General features: G+C 36.2%; 1 protein-coding gene across 1 annotated transcript in view; it reads right to left on the bottom strand.

Annotated features, from left to right (window-relative positions):
• The window catches only part of DMD (dystrophin), a 1,075,555-nt gene that overhangs the window by 300,415 nt on the left and 751,240 nt on the right, over nucleotides 1-23,900 (bottom strand). Inside the window, 1 exon segment of the mRNA XM_035542302.2 lies at nucleotides 1,917-2,034. Within this exon segment, the coding sequence (XP_035398195.1) occupies nucleotides 1,917-2,034 (118 nt within the window).

The following is a 23,900-nucleotide window of genomic DNA, read 5'->3' as shown; positions in this document are numbered from 1 at the left end:
AAATATAAACTAACTAAGCATGAAAAAAAATCATGAATCTAGTATGCTGCCTCAGAAGACTGGATCAAAATTATTCCTGATCATACTTTGTCTTTCCATTGCAGAAACTCAGACCTATTTCTAACAGTAAGAAATATTTGCTTACTTTTAAACTTTCACGAACAACAACAGGATAACATTAGAAGATACTATACATGTATTTACTGTATAAGGTGCAGATTTGCATTAAAGGATATTGACTGTTTCACCATAGAAAATTAACTGCTAAATCAGTTCAAAATGAATCGTGTATACTTTAAGTTCAAAGCCAACTAATTGTTTTGGGAGCTTTTATAGATAAAAAAATCTATGAAATCATCATATATCATACATTCACCACACCACAAGCCACAAATTCAAGCTGTGATATAGTTGGGTTACCACATATTCTTTCATGATTCAGTCTCTTTTCTTTTTTTTTTTTGGTATATGAGAAAGAAGCATTTAATCTATCTTAGAAAGCAATTTCACTTAAACTGAAATGCAGTTTTCCAACAGAAGGAAATTTAGTCTAGCATACAATTCTCATGAGCGCTTATAGGAATTATGCTTGCATATAATGTAAAGTCTACAATTCTTATCTTCAGAAGGCTTGCCTCAGAATTAAAAATGAAAACATATACTGTAAAATACTGATGGGAGTATGACATACTGGTTTTGAATGAGAGCTGTGAAGTTAAGGTGTATGTACAAACTGTCTGAACTCACCTGAGTATGTGATTTTAAAAGTAATTTGCATGTTAAACAGCAACAAGTTCTTATGTAACATATGAGTACTATCCATTTCTCCTCAAACTTCAAATGAAATGAATATATCTTCTCTCTCTCTGAGTCGTATTAAGTTTCAAGCCAGGAAGATAATAGTTATGCAATATTGTTACTTTATATAGTACCTAGTCTAAATAGTATATGTACATGCTACTACCAACAAGGCAGTCGAAACATGCAATATGATTTTGAAACATTATGGAAAATATTAACCCGATGGTTAAAAAAGAAAGAAAGAGGTCATTAATGTTTTATTCAAAATTATGAGGATAGAGATGCTTAGCCTTTATCTACACCTTCAAAGTCATGTTTCAGGGAGCAATTCCCTGGTCTCCAGACCAAAACATACAGAACAGTTTGCATCCACTGAAAGTGAGCTGTGTCCACATGCACAGCATTTGACCTGGGTCTTCTCTAGGCTGTACAGAGGACCTCTAGGTCGAAAAGACGATTTTTGTTGTTGTATTTTAGTCCTAAGCAGCCAAATTAATAACCAAGGATATATAACAGCCTGCCACAGAAGGCTGTTTTTTCAGCATGATCCTGAGTGTTTGTTTCATCTTATGGTGAACAGCACAAGGACATGCAAGGGTGACAACATTATTTCTCCTAGTTTTTCTACCTTACACTGCTTTTGGTTAATTCTGAAAAGGAAGTCAGAACTGAAGAACTGACACAAACCTAGTATGTATCATCAGGCTTATGCCACCTTAGGGGAGATGAAAGAAGAGGCTGCAACTGTACTGCAGGTGTTGAGTTGAAAGCTTCTTACAAGCTCATGGCTATACTCTATGAATTCTTCTTTTTTTTCCCCCCATCTTATTTTAAGAATAATAGTATTTCATTATTTATGGTGATCACGTTCTGTATTTACTGCAAATTTTCAACTACAAAGACAATTTAATGTGAAAATCTTGAAATCTGTCATCACTGACTTCCAGTTGCATAGTGATATGTAGTTCGGGAAAATCTCTGTGAGAACTCTCCTGATGGAACTCTCCCATTCATGACAAATGCATAAAATGTCTAAAAAAATGTTAAGCTTATCAAGTATTACAACGTCTTTCATATTTCCTGAAACACCGTATGATAGCAGAATCATCACTTACTGCGGTCAGTAATTATTGTTCTGGCTTCCTGATTACTCGTCTTGTTTTTTAGGTTTTGTGCTGCAGTTATTAGTTCATCCAGCTGGGGACGTCTTTGCTCCAGATCCTGTAGTATTGCCTAGTTGCACAGAAACACAAAAAATAAAATAAAGGAAAAAGCACGTAGAGTTGTTGAGAAGACCATGTGTAGGGGCTTTTTCCTGAGCCACTTTGATTTAAAGCAGAAAACCCTTTTGCAGTTTCAAATCTAATGAAGAATTTGGTCTGGACCTTCCAAATATTGTCCATATATTGTTATATATGTGCAAATATAGCATATATATTTATATATATATATATATATAATAAAAATCAAGTCTATCTTGTAATCACCATTATAAATGAAGCCTATATAAGTAGATATAAAATGACAACCATTCTTCATTTTTAACCCATCAAATTATGCAACGGTAAGCCTAAACCTATAAATATATATAAACCTTTTTTCTCTGCAAACCTATAGAAACGATACTATTCTCGTAGACTATACATTTTTGTTTTGTTTTGTTTAAAGACATAGGGGTTTACATTCTTATCAGATTAGGCAGGATTTTTCTAGTAACTCATGAAGTCTAACTAATACTGTTTTTTTCTTAACATTTTAAGATTTAATTACTTTCTAGTGGTTTAAAGCCAATACATGACTGTTAATGTTAATTTTTCTGTCCTGACACCTTACCTAGAAGAAAAATAATCACCAGTCACAGTAATTTACGTTGGTCAAGATGTTATATAAAGCCCAGACAATCTAACTAGTAAATCAGAAGGGGATCTACAGCTACTCACAGGGAAAAAGATGGGCTTCAGAATAACGAACCATAATCTTTATGAGGTAATAAATACTGAAATACAACAGTTTTATACACAAGCAAAATGAGAACTCAAGAAAAGTAAGGCATATAAGATTTATGCATATATTAGTTTAACTTACACTGAAGGATTAGGGAACAGAAAACAAGGAATCAGATCAATAGTTTCCCAGATAAAAATCATCTAAAGTGTGTACTTAACAGACATGGACCAAATCTAGCAACTTCAAGCCCCTGTAATGCAGCTTCGCAGAATTAGGAGTTAGAAGTTATTTATAATATTTATTACCAAATTATGATAAAATAATGTTTTGGCCCACAATTATGAGTCACCAGAACACAGGAGTATGTTGGCATACTGCTAGTAGGTACAGCAGTATATCAATGTCAAGCTGACAACAAAGGTCACTGGAGGATTCTTATTTTTCAGAGTTCTTATGTAGATAATGGTTAGATAATCTGTTAGTATACTCATCTGTTTACAGACATCTGTTTGGTCTGTTTTGTCTACGTATTTTTTCCTTAAAATGCTTTTATTCTAAATAATCATACTTTATTTTTTAAGCTGTAATTCCCTAATTGCATTCCATATAAAAAGACCTGCATCATCTGACCTTAAATTTGGTCCTCCAACCTAGATTAGAGTTACATAATTTCACCAAGTTGAAGGTGACAGGTAAAAGACTAATATCATTTCCTGTGTAAGGGGATTATCAAAAGAGCATGAGGATATCACTTTCAGTAAGTACAGCATGCATCGTCAAGAGCAAGCTACAAGCTCCACAGAATTTCAGTTTTGTTCAGTTATAAACTGTTCAGAAACAAAAAAAATAATTTTCAACATACGCATCCAGTTATACCCTGTGAAATTCCAGTCTTTAACTTCTGTATCAGAATTTCCTTGAAAGCCTATTATAACTGACTTTCTAAACTCAAACATCCATAGCTTTGGATGGTATTTTCACTTCTATACTGATTGGATTGCATACAGAGACACTCAGTTAATGCAGCAGATTGAGTAATTAAGGAAAGAACAAATTTCTCATTAGAAGTCACTCCTTAGTGAAAGTACTTAAGAAAAAGGAATAAAATCTACTGATGCAGTTACTACCTCTAGATATCTGTGTCCTCAAAACTATATTTTGAAGGAGGACAAGTTAATGAGTGACATGAATTTTACAACAGAAAGAGCAGTCCCATTGCAGCCTAACAACATCTGCATTATACACATTACCAAAATGGACTGTGCAGAAGGAACATTAAAGTAAGTACAACATGCTCAGATAATTGCATGGCCTCTGAAGTAATATTTCCCTTCTCCTCTTCTTCTCCCACCTTGAAACTGTTTAGAAGAGGACAAGCAAATTAAATTATTCTAAGGTCTTACACCAACAGTGACTCCCAAACTGTTCCCTAAAGTTCCCTAAACATATTTTTTTCTTATTTCATACTTTTAATATAATGATTTAGCTGATCCAGCCTAAATCTCCAAACAGATTAAATACTACGTTAGCAGCAAAGAAGAAAGCTTTTACTGTATGAAATCTAGAAAGAAATAAACAATAGGTAAGAATGGCTCAATAAGGATCCTCTCAGTACAAAAATGAGCAACAGGTATGCCTAAATGCTGTACTGAATGATTTACCTGCAAGACCCATTAGCTATTCTTGAAATAGACATTCAAAAAACAACAACAACAAAAAAGCAACACCTCTTTAAAGTGTTTTTTTTGTTGTTTGTTTTTTGCTAACTCTGCTGCTTTCCTAGGGAGAAGAGTCTTGTCCCTATATGGACTGTGAGGACATCCTTCCCTCTGCCATTTAATGGGAATAAAATTACTGTCTGCCAGATGTACTAATGTGTTTTTTTGAAAGGTCAGGAAGGGCATCTTGAAACCTTTATACTATGAAAAGATCTAAAGATTCTTGGACCTGTCAAGGAGACAATAATGTACAGCTACAGAGCAGATGCTTTTTTCTCAAGTCTTAGAAAGATTGCTCAGAATAAGGAAAAAACAATATTCCTCAAATCAATATATTCTTTCTTTGATTCAGTGTCTGCCCAGAACCTTAGTCAAACAAGGTACAACTTTTTTGTTGCTAAAAAAATATCAGTTAAACTTGGTACAATATTAATTGATACAATTTCACCAATTGGTACAATTTCAAAGATTTAATAAATACATATTCCATACGGAACCTAAGTTGCGCATACAAATACAAAACCTGATGGAAACATGGATAGAAGTAGTTGGTAAAATACATGATTCCTGAGCCTTCCTGTGATCCTGTAGCATAAACATAAACAGCAACACTTAAGATCTACTTATCATTCTTGAAGTATTATCAAAATCAGAAAAACCTTCCTTGACTGGATAAATTAATCATACAAATTGACTTTGTGGGTAACAAGAGAGAAGTGCTTTGATGAACATGCAATAAAAGACCACTAAACATGAGTTTGCGGGGAAAAAAAAAAAAGAGGAATATATATATGGAGACACCATAAAAACTTTTATAAATTCAGCCAACTATTTAAGGTTGTAAAACTGGATCCTCAACTGGAACATAAGTGGAAACTAGTAGAAAATGTTGTTACGACAGCCATGGGAAGAAAACCTCCTTAATAGTGGCACCCTGGTGGAAGCACAGCAGATGTAACAGACCAGATGCCTCTAATTTGGAATGTCTGCACACTAAATGAAAATTTCTATGCTATTTAGAAACGGGTAATACAGAAATAAAAGTTATTATGAAAGAATTTTCAAAATAAGTTAAGCAGAAATCTATCTAGTCTCCACCAGGTCACTAAAAGCAACGGTACAAATGTGGGGAGTCATCAACATAAAAAGATACTTTTTGTTTCATAAACACTTACATTCTTATAAATATAATTTCCTGTTACTATTATTTATCTGATGTTCTGTAAAAGTACAATAACGTATGCTGTAAAACATTAAAAAACATATTTTAATCAATAATTATGTGTTAAGTGTAGGCCAACAGGAGTAGGTTAACAATGAACAAGGATTATGGAGAACCACAGTTGTAGAAATACAACTTTAAACCCCCAAAGAACTTTTATTTTTTTTCCATATATTTATGAATGCCAAAGCAATAGTGCTTGGTGACACCACAATAATGGAAAAATTATTCAGTCATCAAACCTGCCTACATTTTGTTAGAAAGCGATGCTACTCACTTTCAACAATCTTTCCACATTTGTGGACAGCAGCTGCTCAAAAGAAAAATCTAATTTTCAGGTTCCTAATTTTTATGATTCCTTTACACAAAAGGGGGGTTAAGTTATGGATCAAACTGTTTAAGTCAGCAACAGAAATAACTTGTATAAGATTTCCAAAAAAAATAAACCAAAAACTGGAAGATATGAGAGTCACAAATTAAACATTGAAATGCAAGGCTTGCGATTGAGAATTAAAATATTCTCTACCTTTACAACATATAGCATCCTGCAGCTTGTATATTTATTACTCCAGCCACCTGTTCTACAGCTTATATACAATAAAACATAGGACCTCTAAATTATTTTTTTTCTTTCTTCATCTTTTCTGACTTAAGAAAGCTAATAGCAAGTAAGCCCAAGGCTGATGTTTGCTAAAGAGATTTAGAGCAGACCCTCCTGATTAAGAGTAAATTGGAAGCACCACTTTGTCATAAACAACACGTGGTGAAGACTAAAACTTCCCAGCTGTTTGTGATGGTTTGATTAGGATCACCACCAACCTTGTTTAATGAGATGAACCAATGGACCACAAAAGCAATTCCTGAGTTGAACAATTAATATGAGAATGGGAACAAGAAGAAAAGATATTTTTCTTCTTATGAACCTAGTCCTTCCTCCAAACTCACAATATTATTCTTAGAAGAAGCATAATTCCATTAAATAGTTGTTGAGGAAATGGTTTTCTTATCTTTTGAAAAATCTTAGAATCTAAATCTTAAGTTTAAACAAAAACTGAATCAATTATTTCCTAAGCAAAATGTATAGCCATGACAACTTTTAATTAAGACAACTGAATTTCTTAAAGCAGGTTGGCTCTCTAAAAATAAGTGTTATATACAAACCTACAAAAAGAAAAAAGCCATGGAAAAAAGGCTTGCTAACAATTTCAAAAAATGTAGATATGCTACACCTACAATTCATCTACATAATAAAATTGGCTTTGTTAAGTTATTCCACCCAAGCAAAATTTGAATTTGTTTTCTTGTCACTAAGCAGGAAGGGAGTAAGAGAGAAAGTGATTGTTTACATACTCTCTGCATTTAAAAAAAAATATGAAACAATTAAAGTAATTAAATGCAATGGAGTTCTCTTTTTAAGACAACTTTTGTTTTGGCTATTAGCTGTTTCATGTTTTCCCTTCAAAGCATGCATAATTTCAAGAAAATAAGAAGAGCTAGACTTACTATTCAACAGCATTGCTAGCTGATTGGTACCTGTCAGTGAAATCAAAACATTAACAGATAAGGCACTATGACCTGAGTAATTTATATAGCTTAAGTTTACATAAGCACTTATTTTTATGCCCACTCCAGAACTGCCTGTGCAGCCCTCACCACTGGTTTAGTGAATATATCAACACCAAAAGTGCTGTTGTGGGAAAGCCACAAGTGACAACTTATCAGCTGTCTCCCTAGAGGCACTAAAAAGCATCGTAGAACTTTTCGTGTGATTTTTGTGACAGTAAATCAACAAATTTGGTGGCATTATGAATGTCTGAGAAATGCTCTTGTACAACCTATGAATTCTGGTTCATAACAGGAAGTTATGACAGCAAAAAGTGCAATGTGCTTTTGACATATGCTAACAAAGCCAAGCAGAATGGACAGTAATTGATTTAAATCTCCATGCTTTGACCAACAATGTAAGGCAATGGTGATGGCTAGAGCTGGGAAAACTCTCACCCTCTCTCTTCCTCCCCTGTTCACCGTCTATAGAAGATGACTTTGGGAGCAGTCATTGCCTAGGGAAAAAAAAAAAAAAAAAGAAGGAAAAAAAAAAAGGGAAAGACAGGACTTTGCCTGAATCTGTTGCAGCAAAGTAAGATCTCTAAAGAAAGGTGACTGAACTGTAGAAGATAAAACAAACAAACAAACAAAACAAACAAACAAACAAAAACTTTTAAATCTGAATTCACAGAGATATCAACTATCCTGCTCCAGAACTGCAGGAGGCAGATACCCAGATATCCACAAATGGGCTAGTCAGCAAGGAAAAGTACATGCAGCATGGGTCAAGGTCACAAGGAGTTTTCAGACCACCAAACTGGGTATCAACACTAGGAAAAATATGGCACACACACCTCCCCTTTATGCTGGTATCCCAGAAAGGATGAGGAGAATCCAAGATTTTCCATCTTTATCAAAGGAACCTACAATTTCACAAGAAGTTGCAAGAATGCTAGCTAAAAACAAATAAATAATTTAAATTATTCTTAACAGCTACCAAGGCAACTTATACTACAGTATGTGGAATGATAGAGGACTGTAGCAGAAGTGGCTGAATTACTGACTTTTCCTGGATAACTGGTAAATGAAGATTAATCCAGCATCTTCAGGAATGCTATGCAGTTTCAGAAACTTAGCTACTATGTGCTAAATAAGATTCCCAGATAAGATATTTTTTGGACAGACTGTGCCATTTTTACAATAATGCGTAGGAAAACAATCCAAATTGATGAACAGTGGCAGCTATCTCAGACACCATCTATGGGAACACAAGCAGTGAACAGAGGGGCATTACATAAGGAGCATACTGTCCATGCTATCTTGTAAATATGGTGCATGTCCAGGGAGGGAGTCAAACCTTCCTCAGCTCCCTCATTCTAAGTGAGATATCTTGATGGACTGCACTGGAGTCCACCTAGGATGGAGAGAAGATCAAGAGGAGAATAGGAAAAAATGACAGCTTAGTATGGTTTGGGTACCAAGTGGGACAATATTTAAAGATTCAGATGCTTAGCTATAATGAGATTCATTCAACTAAAAGAACGTGGTGATAACTGAAACAGGATGACAGTTCTAGGAGAAAATCTGAGCAGAAGTGAACTGCGTATGAAATTACAGCCTTTTGTCCCCATACAATGTGGATGTTTGACACTACTTTCATTTGCAATAAAGTATGAGTGTTATGTAAAAGAACATGAGTTTATCCATTACTTGATTACCTAAAGAATCAGACAAAACTATTCCAGGATATCTGATGTCCTTGCAGACAATTACACTCAAAAACTTTATTGATGGGACCCAGTATTAGGAGGTACAGAGCTTCCCCAACTTCTATATTAGACAGCAAACAGAAATCTCTCATCACATAGTTACCATTTTTGGAATGTTATTTGCAAAATTTACTATTTTATTTCTCCTATATAACTGAAGTTTTTCAGAGTAAGGATTTTTCCACTGTGCTTACAAATGTGTGTTACCAAGAAAATGGAGAAGAGCTGTTCTGTTTCTCAAAGCTGCAGCTTTTGTTTTTGCTTTACTGGAGTTTGTTTTTTTGGATGATGGTGGTAGTGTGAACTCCTTTTATCTGAGATTGATCCAGTGAAAATTGCACCTGTCAATGCACTTCAAAAGCAAAGTAAAATGTTCTTTACCTTGTCACATATTTAAACAGAAAGTATGTTTACCTTGCATACAACAGTGTTGAATACACATAACATTATGTTATGAACAGAGGCAACACAAACAGGTATTTTTAGCTATCCTTTTCATTTTTATTTTTTTTTAATTTAAAAAAATAACTACTATATTTTTGTGGAGAAGAAAAGCTAAGAGCTTGACCAAAGATGCTCCCCCAGTTATCCAATTTTACAGGGAAAAAAATTGCTTGAGTCAATATTTTGCTCTCCATAAAGTAAAATACAGAGTGACTTCCTCAATTTCCACTATAACCTCCGGAAATCCATCTTTACTTTTACACAGAGTTTTCTCCAGGAATAACAAATGAATAACAATTCATAACAATTAAGAAAAATAAAACAGATTGGCACAGCATCATTTGAAAAACAAACCCAAAATCTGTTACATCAGTTGGTTCTTACAACGAACTTAATAGCTCCTGGGTGATGGAAAGTGGGTGAGGGTGTTGTGTCGTTCTTATTTACCAACTTCTGATAAGAAATGGAATAACTTTAGCCCAGATCTAGTAACTTGGATCCTTCTCTTCATTCATATTTCATTATCATTCTAAAAAATGAGAATCACACAAAGTGAAAAACCCAATTTTTGTACCTAAACCTTTCTGGCATATTCAGAAGGGTTTTATTCCTACCATTATAATTCTGTCTTTCAGTCTTTTTGTTTTGCTTTGTTTTTAAATTTTTGTTTGAGGATTATATATTAGTTTTCTTTGATCATTTTACTTTTTACTTCTAGCCTTTATGCCTTTATTCCCTCACGTTTCAGTAGCTATGTACTTAATTAAGTCCAACAATAACGCAGAAGGTAAAGGTTGAATAAAGGTAGAAACAAAACAAAACAAAAAAAAAAATTCTGATGTTCATATTTCATTAACAGTGAAGGAAGGAGGGCAATGTATGCAATGTGGATATTGCAAGTCCAAAAAATTATTTTAAGATTGGAGAGATTATGAAGAGAAAGCAGTGGTGTACTGTAAAATTGGTTATTAAATGGTTGAACTGGGCAAGTCTTTTATAACTAATTTTAAAGAGATCTCAAGTTCTTAGTTGCCAACAGGAATTATTGAATTATTAATACCAACTTGTCTCAGTAGTGTCACAAAGATCCCAGTCTTTTGAAAATACGATATTTAACACTCAAAAACTACAATTTGCACTTCCTGTCATAAAAAGATAAGGGGTAGGCTGAGAAACAGATTTAACTGCTGCATACTTGATCACTACATGTAGCTGAAGTAGGAGCTGTGGCTGAGTTAGGTCCCCAAGTTATTTTGCAGTGTGAAAAGCAGGTGGAGAGTAGATGTCTCAGAAGGGAACTCAGCCATGTGTAGGCTGCGTGGAAAGATGCCTAGCCGCTGCATGACTAGAAAGACTACACAAGCACTCCTTTGATCAGTTCTGTGTTGTCTCAGGTGGACGGTGTCCCGATGAACTCTTTTCTGAGTAATGCTGCCAATTCAACAGAGGAGGCACAGACTAACACCGACCAGAACAGCCTGGTGTAAGGAACATCTCTGAAAGGTAGGGGACAAGAAAGACACTGAAAGCAGGTGACTCACTACCTAGATGGATGTCTTATCCACTAGCAAACATACAAAACAACACAAAAAGGCAGCAGCTCTTCCTCCTGCATTTCCAGTGAATTCCCTTTCGATATGCTGACAGAGAACACCCAGTAGATTAAAACATATTCAAGCGAGGCAGGTGAAGGAGGGCTTACTGTGAGGATGGGCACTGGGTTTTAAACTTCTGCAGAGTGGGTTGGAAGAGCTTCAGTTCCCAGGCAAAAGCCAAAGCAAAGGAGCACAGGAACCTGCAACTGTTGTAGAGCTGAGTGCCAGCAGAATTAGTCAAGGGCATCAAGGTTGAAGGCTGGGAGATAGGCACCTACGTTCCGCAATTAGCCTCATCTTGCACTGTTCTGGCATTTTATGGAGCCATTCCCTGGTCATTACAGCTTCCTGCAGAGGGTGAGTATGTTCCTGCTAAGGGCCACTGAAGACAACAGCTTTCTGACAAAACAGTTATTATTTATTATGCAGACAAAAGTGTTAAAAAGATATATTGGCAGGAAACTGAAGACGGCAAAGTTCAAACACAAAAGATGTAAATTCCTAGTAGTGAATCTATTTAAAAACAAACAAACAAACAAACAAAAAAACCAGAGCAGATCACTAAAGAGTGTAAGAGATTCCTAATTAATAGAATTGTATAAATCAAGGTCATTTTTTTTTTAAATAGTCAGCCACAACTTTGAAGAGCAGGAAGAGCTACAAAAAAATCCCATGGATTATGGTTTCATAAACAGCACACGACTTTATTAGTCCATCCTAATCTTTAGATCTATGAATTTATGAGAAATTTAAAATACATTTTGGATTAAATTTCAATTCATATCTATAATTCCAATTTATCTGAGGTAGATTTTCATTGGCTGTTTCCTCAGATAAGTATCAGTCCTACTTAGTTTCCCTTCCCTCACACAGTCATAATGTAATTTAAATATATTTAATCAATTTCTGACTGAGAGCAGTGTTTAAGCATAAACTTAAGCATATAACTGGAGCCATTTCTTGTTCAGACAAGGGGAACTCTTACTATGAACAGTTAATGTATTTCATCTGTAACCATTGCTTGAGGCAGAAGGTGCAGACATTGATTAGTAGCTTGCAGAGGAGACACACAGTTCTACTTTAGTGGAAGAAAAATCAGCAGTTTTATTTCTCAGAACATATGGTTTTATTATCTGAATGACAGTTTCAAAAATATACCTGATATAAACAGAAAACAAAGAATCACTTGTAAAGTGGAAAGACAATACTATAATAAATGTAGGCACAAATGATTTCCTTTACATGTATATTTATGTATACAGACACATAAATATGTGTACACACAAGCAGATATAGATACTGATTTTTCAATGGGCCTTTTCAATAGCTAAGATGGAGCCCAAGGAAAATTATTCTGAAAACTAATGGCCTTTCTCCAATTTCTCTTCTGTAACTGAAGGGTAACTGAGGCCTGAGGGAAATGAGCTTGAGCATTCGAGTCTGGTAGGAACAGAGGAGGAGGATTTCTTGGGATATGATTACAGTCCACTTATGAACATAATAAATGTTGCTTGCAAAAATGGAAATAACCTTAAAATAAACTTCACCATTAAAAGTAAAAATGAAAATAATCTTCCTTATATTATATTTGTACATTAATTTGAAATGCTGACATTTTTCCACAGACAGGTTTTTCTGTGAATTGTGATAGATTGTTTTGCTACTGTAATTCCCTTGCTTTAGAGAAAGAGCTTGGTTTTCAGACAGTCAGCTTTTTATTGAGACAAAAGAACGAAAATAGGCATGAGACTGTCTCTTCCAGTGTATTTTTATTTACACTTAGTTCTTGTTATGTTTTGTCAAATATGAACATTTTATAGATAAAGTACTTCCACAGTTCCAGAGAGAAACAGGCTTGTCTCCAGGTTTTAGCTGGACTGTTCTCATATGCTTGCTCTCCCTTGTAAGATGGGCCTTAGCTATACGATAAACTATGTTACACATTGTTTTGCATTAAAAATTCTGACTGCATTCAGAGATTCACTACATTCAGTTCCATAACAGTGACACTCATGGCTGAAAAAATAACTCTGAAGATAGGATTAATGTATATAATCCCTTTTTATAGTGTTGTTTTTCAACATGAGAGGTTATTCTTTTGAATTCACAGACCTCAGTTCCTAAACCCAGGGGCTTATAGCACCACCTTCTAACAATTCATTAATACAAAATGTTCATCTTTACTAGCTAATCCAACATGATTTTGAGATTTTCACTTTTAACTTTTTCCATGCCAATACGGTATTTATCGTTCTAGCACTGACACATGATTTGTCATAAAGCACAATACAGTGGTACATATAAACTTCTGGGATAATCATTTACAAGTTTAACATACCTGAAAATTTGCCCTTATCTGATCTGTGATATTTTCACTTCTTACTTAGTAAACTAGTAATGTGCAAGAAAATGTCATACGATATAAAGGATAAACTAAGGATTGATGCAGCCAATTCTCCAGGGGTGGCAAACCCGAATTAACTAGGAGGCTGTGAAGATGCATCTGGACCCTTGTCTCTGTCTCTCCTTCTCCCTGTTAGCATAACAAAGTCAGTTCAACTGAAAGGCCATATTGGGAGGTGGAAACAAGAGCTTGCAAATGTGTTACATTTTTAAAAATTAATGATTTGTATCTCCCTATGGAAATGAGAGTATTGCTAGATTGTGACAAGCAGTTCTTCAAGAGCTAAATCCTGGAAGGACTCCAGACTGAGGTCACTGGCTTTCTGCAAAACCAGCCTGCAAAACTGGGAGGTATTTTACAGTCTATGCTGCTGAAAAATGTATCTATCTTGGCAAAATTTTCTTATTCAACTTTTTGACCTTAATCCTTCTACTCTCTTGAAAATTATCACATACACTTCTGAAAGCAACCTTCTTTTCCACCAGTGGCTTTTTCCACCAGACAAAAAACAAGATTTATTTTTTCTTGAGAACTACATGTGAAGGAAAACAATTCTTTTGTCAGTTATTAATTGTTAACACAAGAAAACAAAGCTTAGGAAGCTACTATTTATGTTGTTTCTACTTTGTCCCTCCAGAGTACCCTTCTAAATACCTTCATTCCAAGCATTAGAAAATGCAAAGATGTACATTGCAGCCATTGTCCAACAGACTTGAAGAACTCTCTAGAAACATAGGCTAAGGCTCATAAAAACAAGAATGAACAACTGTGCTAAGAAATAAAAGAGAAATATTACACACAAGACAGAACAGATGCCATTATCGCTTAGCCCTGATGAACCAGCTAAAAGCAACATCAGTTTATTTATCCATGACAGAATAATATATTTTGGTTAAAACCAAAACAAAACTCTGAAGCACTGACAAGTTTCAGAGCTATGCCTCAGCATGTCCAAAGGCTCTGTGTCAGCTGCTTTCTCAGAAAGGGTATTGAGGGCTATGGAGGCAGCACTGGCTGATCATTTCTCATCTGTACCGTGGCACTGATGCCACTATGCTGGCTTACTCCCACGCCCCTCTTCTTGCTTTCAGTCTGTGCCTTGTGCTGGAAAGTACAGAATATAAAAGTAGCAGGACCCCTGCCCTAAATAAAATAACTGAATGAACAAACAAACAAACAAACAAAAAGAAAGAAGCAAGCTGGCAAAGGGAACATAAATTAGCTGGTCTGCTTTACTGGAGATGGGTACCTGAAGAATGGAGGATGGTGGTCATTACTATGCATATACCTAAAGTCACCATATATCATTTTGAAATTTGGGCAACACCGGGACAGTATGCCAAAGAAGGGCAACACCAAAAACAGTGGCATAGAACATTATTAAGGCTGTGGTAATAGAGAAGTCATGGTTTTTATTTTATTTTATAAACAGATTCTTAACAGTGGAATAATTGCTGTGATTTTATTTTTCATCCTCTGTATACCAGATCTGATCTAAATCAGCCTGGTTTAACTTCTTTGAGCATAACCCTACTTTTCTTTAAAAAAGCAACTACAGCAAAACCACAAAAACAAACACACAAAGAAACAAACAAAACAAAAGTAGTTTCAAAAACCTGAATAAACCTTACTCAGTTTCTAAAATTTCAGATTCCTTTAAAACTTTGATTACTCACTGCTGCAGATGTGCAGGCATTCAAGATAACATAATTATAACTGATCCAGCACGTATGGCAAGGTAGTTCCCTTGTGAAATGATGGTTTTTTGTTTTCTGATGTCACTGTATATCAAAGAGAAATGTTTCAAACTGTCTTCATGGCATGAGACATTGCATATCAGAGTCATCAGATCACCCAAGTTGCTCTCTAGGAGGACTGCTCCCCTCCATAAACAACTAAAGTTACATAGGAAATACATTAAGAGAGATTTCTGTACATACAGACAATTGCATGGAATTTCTGGCTGAGGGCACATTTATTGAATTACCTCCAAACTGCATCTCTATCCACAAACTAACAATCACTCAAACCCTGAACAGTCTGGAAGCATGATCATACTCATTACTCATACTGAACAGAAAAGTCATCTCCTGCCACAGGAGCATTAGCCCCAGGGCCAGCTGGAGGTGCCCGGTGCCCAGTACCACTGCAAGTTGGACATGAGATCTCTGAAAGAGGGAGCAGCAGTCCCTGTCCCACACTGCTCCCTTCCTACCCCCCTACCCAGCCACTGCTGTGCCACAGCCTGCAGCACCTGTCTGAGGAGGCCGCGAGCTCCAGGCTCAGCGCAAGCACACGAAGGCAGCTCGGGCCTGACACTGGCAGCCCAGGAGGGCAACTTCATGGCTCCAAATACTTGAGGAAGGAAGCGCAGAAGTCACGGGCAAGCAGTGGTCAGGGGAAAACAGGAGTGAGAATGAACAGCAGGAGAGGGGCATGACAGGCAGGAGATGGAGGTTTAGGAAAAGCAGTGATACGCAAGAGAGCAGATAATTGATATTTGAGCTGTGCAGTCCAGAAAGGCAGTCAATTCTCAATTACCTATGCATGATTTAACCGAATTCTGGATTAAGTACTGCATGGGCTAGAGACACTAAAGCTGATTCAGTAAAGAGCAAGCTTAGGTCAGGCAGACTTAACTAATGCATGCAGAGCACTGTGTGAACACAGCTATGTAATTTCTGGGGCCAGCTCAGCAGTACGGTGCCTTTCAGGAGCAGCCTGAGTTAATGAGACCTGATGAGTCTCAACTGACTGCACGCAGAACCACTTACCTTATCCTGCATCTGCTCCCCAGCTTTATGTCATTGAAAACAGCTGCAACGAGCCTATCTGTTATCAATGCACCACCACAGTACAGCAGTACTACTAGCATCCCTGTATGTATGCAGGTGAGTGAGAGAGAAAGAGGTCAGAGTCAGACCTTCACTGTTGCATATTCCATATACTTTTCTTAAAGGTACAACACTTGTGGATCATCTTCATGGAGCATTCTAAGAATTCCTGTACTAATGGCCCTTCATAATTTAATCTTAAACATATTTCTTATTATTCATCCTGGAAGGATATTTTCAAATATTTGTTCACTATTTCAACCTCTATGTCACTGTTTAGTCTGGCTATTGATTAGAACTTGCTGTCAGCAATCCTTTTAGCTATCTATTTGTTGTTGTTGCTCTTCCCTACATCTTCTACCATAAAAATATACATAGATAGTAGGTATTTGAAATGTATATATGTATACATATATGTATACACACACATTGACACATATATATGTATAGGTAATATGAATCAGTAGTCAATAATCTGATAAGGAAGTATACTCATCACAGGTGGCCTAAACAGCTTCCTGCACTGTCATCCACTGTTACGCCACCATTGGCAACACCTTTCAAACCTACTGCCCAGTTCTGTTCTGCAACACTGTACAAAGCAGAGATTATTCTCATAGATGCTCTAAGGTTTGTAATCATTTTGGTTGCAACATTTTAGAAAAGCAGAATCAGTTGCTGAAACTTTCGATATGTTAGTCTGAAAAAAAAAAGAAAAAGAAAAAAAAAAAGCTTGTTCTAGCACTAATCCTAGCTGACAGCTTCAAGGCAGAAGGTCTCTGTGTGAAAGAAAACAAACAAGCAATATAAATTTTGTTTGTTGTAGGACACCATTTTTACCTAACTCAGAATGAACTGTAATGTGGCAACTCATGAATTTCAGTTGTAATACTTGAGAACTTGTTTAAGCAATCTCCTAGTCTTTCATAGTTACCTTTGAGAACCTGAAATGGATGAGTATTGTTCACTTTTGAAAGAAGGATAGAGAACCCAAGAAATTTTTGATGAATAAGTCTGAGTTCTGTTCTAAAACACATTATCCATCAAACAATCTGTGAGCAAAGGAAAAAATAAGAGGTAGCAGCCAACAGTTTATCAAGAATAAGTAATAACCAATCAACTGACTTTCATCTGGAGCATAAGATTTGTTAAGTGAACAACAGGTAGAAGTTATGTCTGATACCCTGAACAAGGCTTCTGCCCATGTGAAATTAACACAAGCAAGCTAGGAAATTTTCATCTAAGGGGAAATTAAACTCATTGAAAAGCATAACTTAAATGAAGTACTATGTGGAAAGGCAATACCAAGTGAAGTTATGTACAGATTTGTATTATATCTAATATTAATCACTGTTTTCATTAGTTGCTTGGTTGATGTAGTAGAGGGTAGATTTAGTACAATCTCAATGGTACCAAACCCAAAAAGCTGCAGACACTCAAGAAGACAGGAACACAGTTCAAAGTGGTCTCGAAAAAAACTAAGAATTCAATTCAATAAGTGCAAAGCATTCAAATAACTTAGCTGAATAAACCAGATGAACATACAAATGGATTGCAAATGACTGGACAGATGGTCAAAAGTCTAGAAACAAGGAAAGAAATTAAAACAAACAAACAGGATTTGTTTAGTCTAGAGAAGATTGAATTAACTCAGTATCTGCTTTAAAATATATAAAGCTATTGCTGAGAGAAAGAGAATAAACTGTTCTCAATTTTCATGGTGGTGACATAATTAGCCTAAATTGCAGCAGGGGATATTAAGGTTGGAGAAAAACATCTTTTGAGCTGCAAGGATTGCAAAGCAGTGAAACAAAATTTCTGCAAAGCTACAGAAAAAATCCTGACTTAAAGAGCAGGTTAGACAGAAATTGGTCAGAAATTATTTAAGCCTAGCTGATCCTGCCTGAGGCAAAAATCTGGACTATACAACCTTTCAAACCTCCTTCAAGACATAATTATTACACCTATCATTTCTTTATGGAAAAAAAATACAATAAGAAAAAAAAAAGCATGGTAAATAACATCGAATGCTATGATAATTCATAGCATCATTTTTCACAGAAGTTCAGCTGTTGGTTTGCATAAAAATATGATCAAGTACATTTCCTATAGCTAACACATTTTCAACTTTTAATTACTTGATAGCAATAAGGAAAAATGAGAAAGGGAGAATGAGAAACAGCGCCTGCAGACTGACTGACTATATTAGAAGAATACCACTTACTAAATAATTTTTTGCAGTTTCCCAAATCAAGCAACTTCCTCTGAGCTAAGTTACTGCTATTGAAATCGGTCCCTCTTTGTCACTGCAGTTTCACATAGTATGGTATTTTCACTGGAATGACAGTGCAAAATAGTTGGGTAGCATTTCATCTTCTCTGTTTTTTCTTCTACTGCAAACTGACAGCCTCGATTTCTTAGCTATGATTTACAGAGCTTGCTTTACTTTAACTGGCATACCAGGTTTCTCAGAAGTTTTGGGCAGAATGGTAGTTAGATGTGCATTGTAACATATGGATGCATAGTATATGGGAAAGATAGGTTGTGTGAGTGCTAGGATACCATTATATATTTAAAAGTACTTCATAGTGCTTAATACCAGTTAATCCCAACATTTAACCTAGAATTCATATTCCAGGTCTAATGAATATGATGAGCCTGCAATCAGGAGTAACACCAACTGAAGAGGGAGATCAGAGATGTTGTGATGGCAGGAGGTGACAGTAATGCAAAGCTTCAGTCACACTGTGTTGTGATTCTGAAACTGGCAACGTCAGGCATATATGCCTGCCTTCCCCATCTGGTAAATGCTGGTAAAAACCACTCTGAAGAATAAAATTAACACCTCCTATCATATGTTTGGAAAGAGCTAAGATAGCTTTTTGTTAAAGGAAGTCTTGGGCTTATTTAAGCATGCAGAGAAAGACGATTTGGTTCAGGCAGGTTATGTGAATATCTGAAATATTTTTGAGAAAGTGTCCAAAAAAATAAAATTAAGAAACTTGGTAATGTTACATAAAAAGAAAGGTTTTCTCCTTAATACCTATCTAAACGGTAGAAAAACAGAAAAGAGACAGTAGGCACGTACTCTATTCTTGCAATGGAAATGCATTTAAAACAGATGAACGAAAAGATTTATATTCGTAGCAGGTGGTAAGTATCTGGAGCTTGCCGCCACAGGAGGTTGTGAAGACCAGCAGCTTCAGAGACAACCCAGACAACAGGGCTGATAAAAAGATGCTACAAGGCAGTAATGTGTCTCCTGATATCGCTAAACCAACATCTATGGATGCTGAGGGTGGGGGCTAAGGCAGTACAAGGGGAATGCCGCAGCAAGATGGTGTACTCCCCTTGCATGGCCTGGCCAGCCAACACCACCAGGCACACCTTGCCAGGCGAGGCAGAACTCTGTTTTGCCCCGGTAAGGTATTTATTATGTTTCAAGTGTAGTGAGACACAATTTTGGTCCCTTTTAGAAACCTGGTTATTCTTTTATTTGTTGTAGGTCTATAACATACCAATTCTGTGGATTTAAACACTGAAAGATCTCCAGCAAACACAGAGTTAATGAGACTTTTTTTTTTTTTTAAGAGTAATGTTGTTCTCAACCAAATTCATGCCAAATCCTATATATAATGTTTCATTCTTTTTCTAAATTATAGGGAAATCTGTAGCGTTATAAATAGATCCTCTTTCAGTAGTAAACAGGAAAAGGGTTTGATTTGTTACTGTGTTGGCATAATATATTATTTATGTTACTAATCCATATTTTTTTTCTAGCTGCTGCTAAGAAGACTCTCCAAACACTTGACTTTTTATCTAAATCAAGAAAAAAAAAGTACTAAAATTCCTTTCACGTCTGCATCATATTCCAATTATTCAGTCATCACAATTTTCCATTGAAATGAGAAAGTCTGAACAAGTTGACAAGGTTGAGGCAACACAAACAGTTCAGCTGAGAATCCAACTGCATCTCCCCCTAGGGAGTAAAAGGGCATAAATTCTCTGTGTCTGAACAGATTGCTCCCAACTGGAGCAAGGGGGAAAACAGAAACCACATCCTAACTCCCCAAATTGTGTTACTGATGCAGACCTTCTCAGACACCACAACAGAAATCTGTTCCTTGCTGAGGCACTGTGGCTTGGAAGATAACACAGACCAAAATGACTGAACCTATTCATAATGCACAAGACAAACTTTAAGAATTACAGATGTCATAAACCATGTTGCAAACAGTAATAAACTTGTAACAAGGAAAAAGAGGAAAAAAATAGGTAAGTCTTTGCACCCAGCTCTTACAGAAGCTGCTTTAAAATCACCCTTTCATATTTGGTCTCCCTAAATATTAAATACTACTTCACTAAGTGATGTTTCTTAGAAGTAATATATGGCTTTCTTCCTGACCAACTCAAATAAAGAGCTCTGTGCTGGAAAAGGCATACACATCTGCTTATTAACAGGCTTGTTATTCCTGTTCATTGCTCCTGAACTGTACAAAGAAGCCATTATCACCAAATTACAGTCTACAAAATGCATGGAAGAAAAACTTGGATGATTTGGATGGAGACAAAACAATACATCATATGCACAACGTATGTTGAGAGTTTTATTAAACAAAGTTGTAAGGAAAGTCACATATCTTTTTCCTCTCTTGGCTGTCACTTTATCTATTTCCTATGCTCCATTACCTCTGCACAAGCCCAGGAGGTGTTTGCACATAATACCATTTCATTCTTGACTGAATTTACACTGAGAGTTCCCCTCATATTATGCATACATACAATTTTGCATTTTATCACCTCTTAAAAAATCTTCTGAACCCCAAACAATACTTCAGGAAGCATACCTTCTAACCACATTTTGAAAAAGGATCTTTTTAGTCTATAAAGATGCAAAGACACAAGACTTAAGTTCAAGAAATCTTTCTGCATTACTTATTTCCTAAAGGGACATAATTATAATACATTGTGCATGATTGTTCTCCTTTTGAAACTGTGCTCCTAAGTAGCAGTTGTGAGTAGATTAATGCCAGAACAGACAACAGTCTCCTCTTTGATGGCCAAATGGTTAAATGGCTTGGAAATCTGAGATAACATGTCCAACATTTCAGCAGCAAGAAACATACAATAATTTTTGCTACAGTTGGCACCAATTTTATGCTTAAGAATAGGAATTACGAATTATATTGTCATTGATCAATGATATATGCCAGGAATTTGTAATGCAGCTTAAATGTGATCAGAATAAGTACAGCACTATGGGTATTCTGTGGGTTTTTGTTTGTTTGCTTGGTTGTTGCTGTTGTTTGGTTGGTTTTGTTTTGTTTCATTTGTTTGTTATTTTTGTTGTTGTTGTTGTTTGGTTTTGTATTAATAGAATCAACAGTGTCTAAATAATTTGTAAAAACATATGAAGACAGGATCCCTGCCCTGCACAGTTTACAAGCTTTTTTCATTAAAAACTCATGTAGTAAATCTGCATGATATCTGAGTGATCAGAACTGGCAGGTATCAATGGTAACATACAGTACACCAGAAAGGATGAAGAAGATAATAAACATCTCTGTATTTGGGCGGATAAATTAAATGTATTATTTGTTGTACTTTATAATCTGGGTTGGATGGGGTTAGGATTGGATGATCTTTAAGGTCTCTTCCAACCTAAACCATTCTATGATAATCTTACTTTTTCAGAGAAAATAGGTATGTAAAACAGCACGATTTCTGAATAAATACATTTTGTTTCCTTATTGTACATTTAATGCACTGTATTACAAAAGGAGGGTATGAGATTATTTTTTTAAATGTGTTTCACGTAAAGGTCAGCAACATATGACCTGTCAAAGCAGATCTTTTTTTTTATTTTATTTTCTTGTCCTGAAAAATGCTGTACACACACAACCTTGACGTACATCATATTTATTTCTATTTCTGTCTTGCCTCTTCCATTCCCTTACTGAAATAACTAATAGAAAATCTAAGGTTTTATGAACAATTCCAAAGTACTGTGTTTTCTCTAAAATTAACATTACGTGGCATGATTTGGGTAGCAGGGGGACTGTAGCGACGGCTTGTGTGAGCAGAGCCCAGCAGTTGCCCCACGTCAGACCAGATCTGGCAGGAACTGCCGCCCGCCCGTGGGGGACCCGTGCTGGAGCAGTTTGCTCCTGGGGGATGGATGGACCCCGTGGTACGGAGCCATGTGGGAGCAGTGCTTGAAGAGCTGCTGCCTGTGGGCAGCCCCCGCAGGCTCAGTTCGGGAAGGACGGCATCCCGTGGGAGGGACCCCGCGTGGAGCAGGGGCAGAGAGCGACTGTGAAAGAGTGGCAGAGACGAAGCGTCAGGCGCTGACCGCAGCCCCCATTCCCCGTTCCCCTGCACTGCTCGGGGCGGGGGGGCTGGGAGGGGGTGGAGGAGGAGGTGGAGGAGGGTGGATGGGGAGAAGGTGGTTTCAGTTTGCTTTTACTCTCTCATTGCTCTAGTCTGTCAGTAATATGCAATAAATTACGTTAATCTCCCTATGCCAAATCTGTTTTGCCTTTGTCAGTAATTGGTGTGTGATCTCCCTATCCCTATCTCAACCCATGAGCACTTTTTCATCGTATTTTCTTTTCAGTAGGGGGAGTGAGAGAGAGGGGACTAGTGGAGTTTAACTGCCCATCAGGTATCAGGTAGACCGTGAAACCACCACAATCATAAAATGAAATTCAGTTTTTCATAGAATTATAGAATTCAGTTAATGTGATTCAAAGTGATATTCCCATTTCCCCAGAACTGAAAGGAATAGAAGCGTAAATTTAGCTGGATTTTTCTCATAGAGAACTTTATTTTAAATAATGTTTGGGGGGGGATTTTGATCATTATTTTTAAATGACAGAGATGTTAGCATTGAACTATATCAAACTAAGAAAGTGAACTTTAACATTAAGTATTACTATATTGAAAAAGTTCTATTTATTAACCTGGATCACTGCCTATACATACCCTAGTTTTTCCTCATCAAAACACAGACGTGAATGCCTACATTTTTTTGAAGATATGTAAGCCCAATTAAAAAAATTGTTTGAGAAATTTTAATACAGATACTAAAAAGTAAAATGTAGTGTTTTAGAAACGGCTTATTGAGGTGGACATTTGGCTTAATTTAAAATTCTGAAAAAAAGCAGGTATTATTAAACATAATTGAAAAAAATTTGAGAAATTTCTGTGTAGCTATTCCCATCTTTTACCACCTGAGATTACTTCATTATAAAATAAGTACTAAAAACTGGCTTTAACATATAACCTTTAACTTTCTCAGCATTTATTTCTGCATTATTTCAGTAAATCTCTTCCCAATTAGAACTGTTTTTTTCCTTTCCCCAAACAGATTACACCACAGGCAGACACAGCATGGTGCTGCCGAGCCACAATATGCAATGGACAGTTCTTACAGGAACAGGAACCCTCTCTACTTAGTGCATCTCTCACTGGAGAAAAAGAGGTTTGGAAAAAGAAGGGAAGAAATACAGAGATGGATTGAAATGAAGTCAGAATATCTCCAAGGAAAAAAAAATCCGTAGCAAAATATTAAAACAAAAAGATCATCATTTTCTATTGAGTGTTGGGGAAAAGTGCTTGT

This window comes from Cygnus atratus, chromosome 1 (assembly GCF_013377495.2).
Source record: "Cygnus atratus isolate AKBS03 ecotype Queensland, Australia chromosome 1, CAtr_DNAZoo_HiC_assembly, whole genome shotgun sequence".
Classification (NCBI taxonomy): domain Eukaryota; kingdom Metazoa; phylum Chordata; class Aves; order Anseriformes; family Anatidae; genus Cygnus; species Cygnus atratus.
Note: the sequence above shows the minus strand (reverse complement) of the source record. Positions and strands in the feature narration are given on the sequence as shown.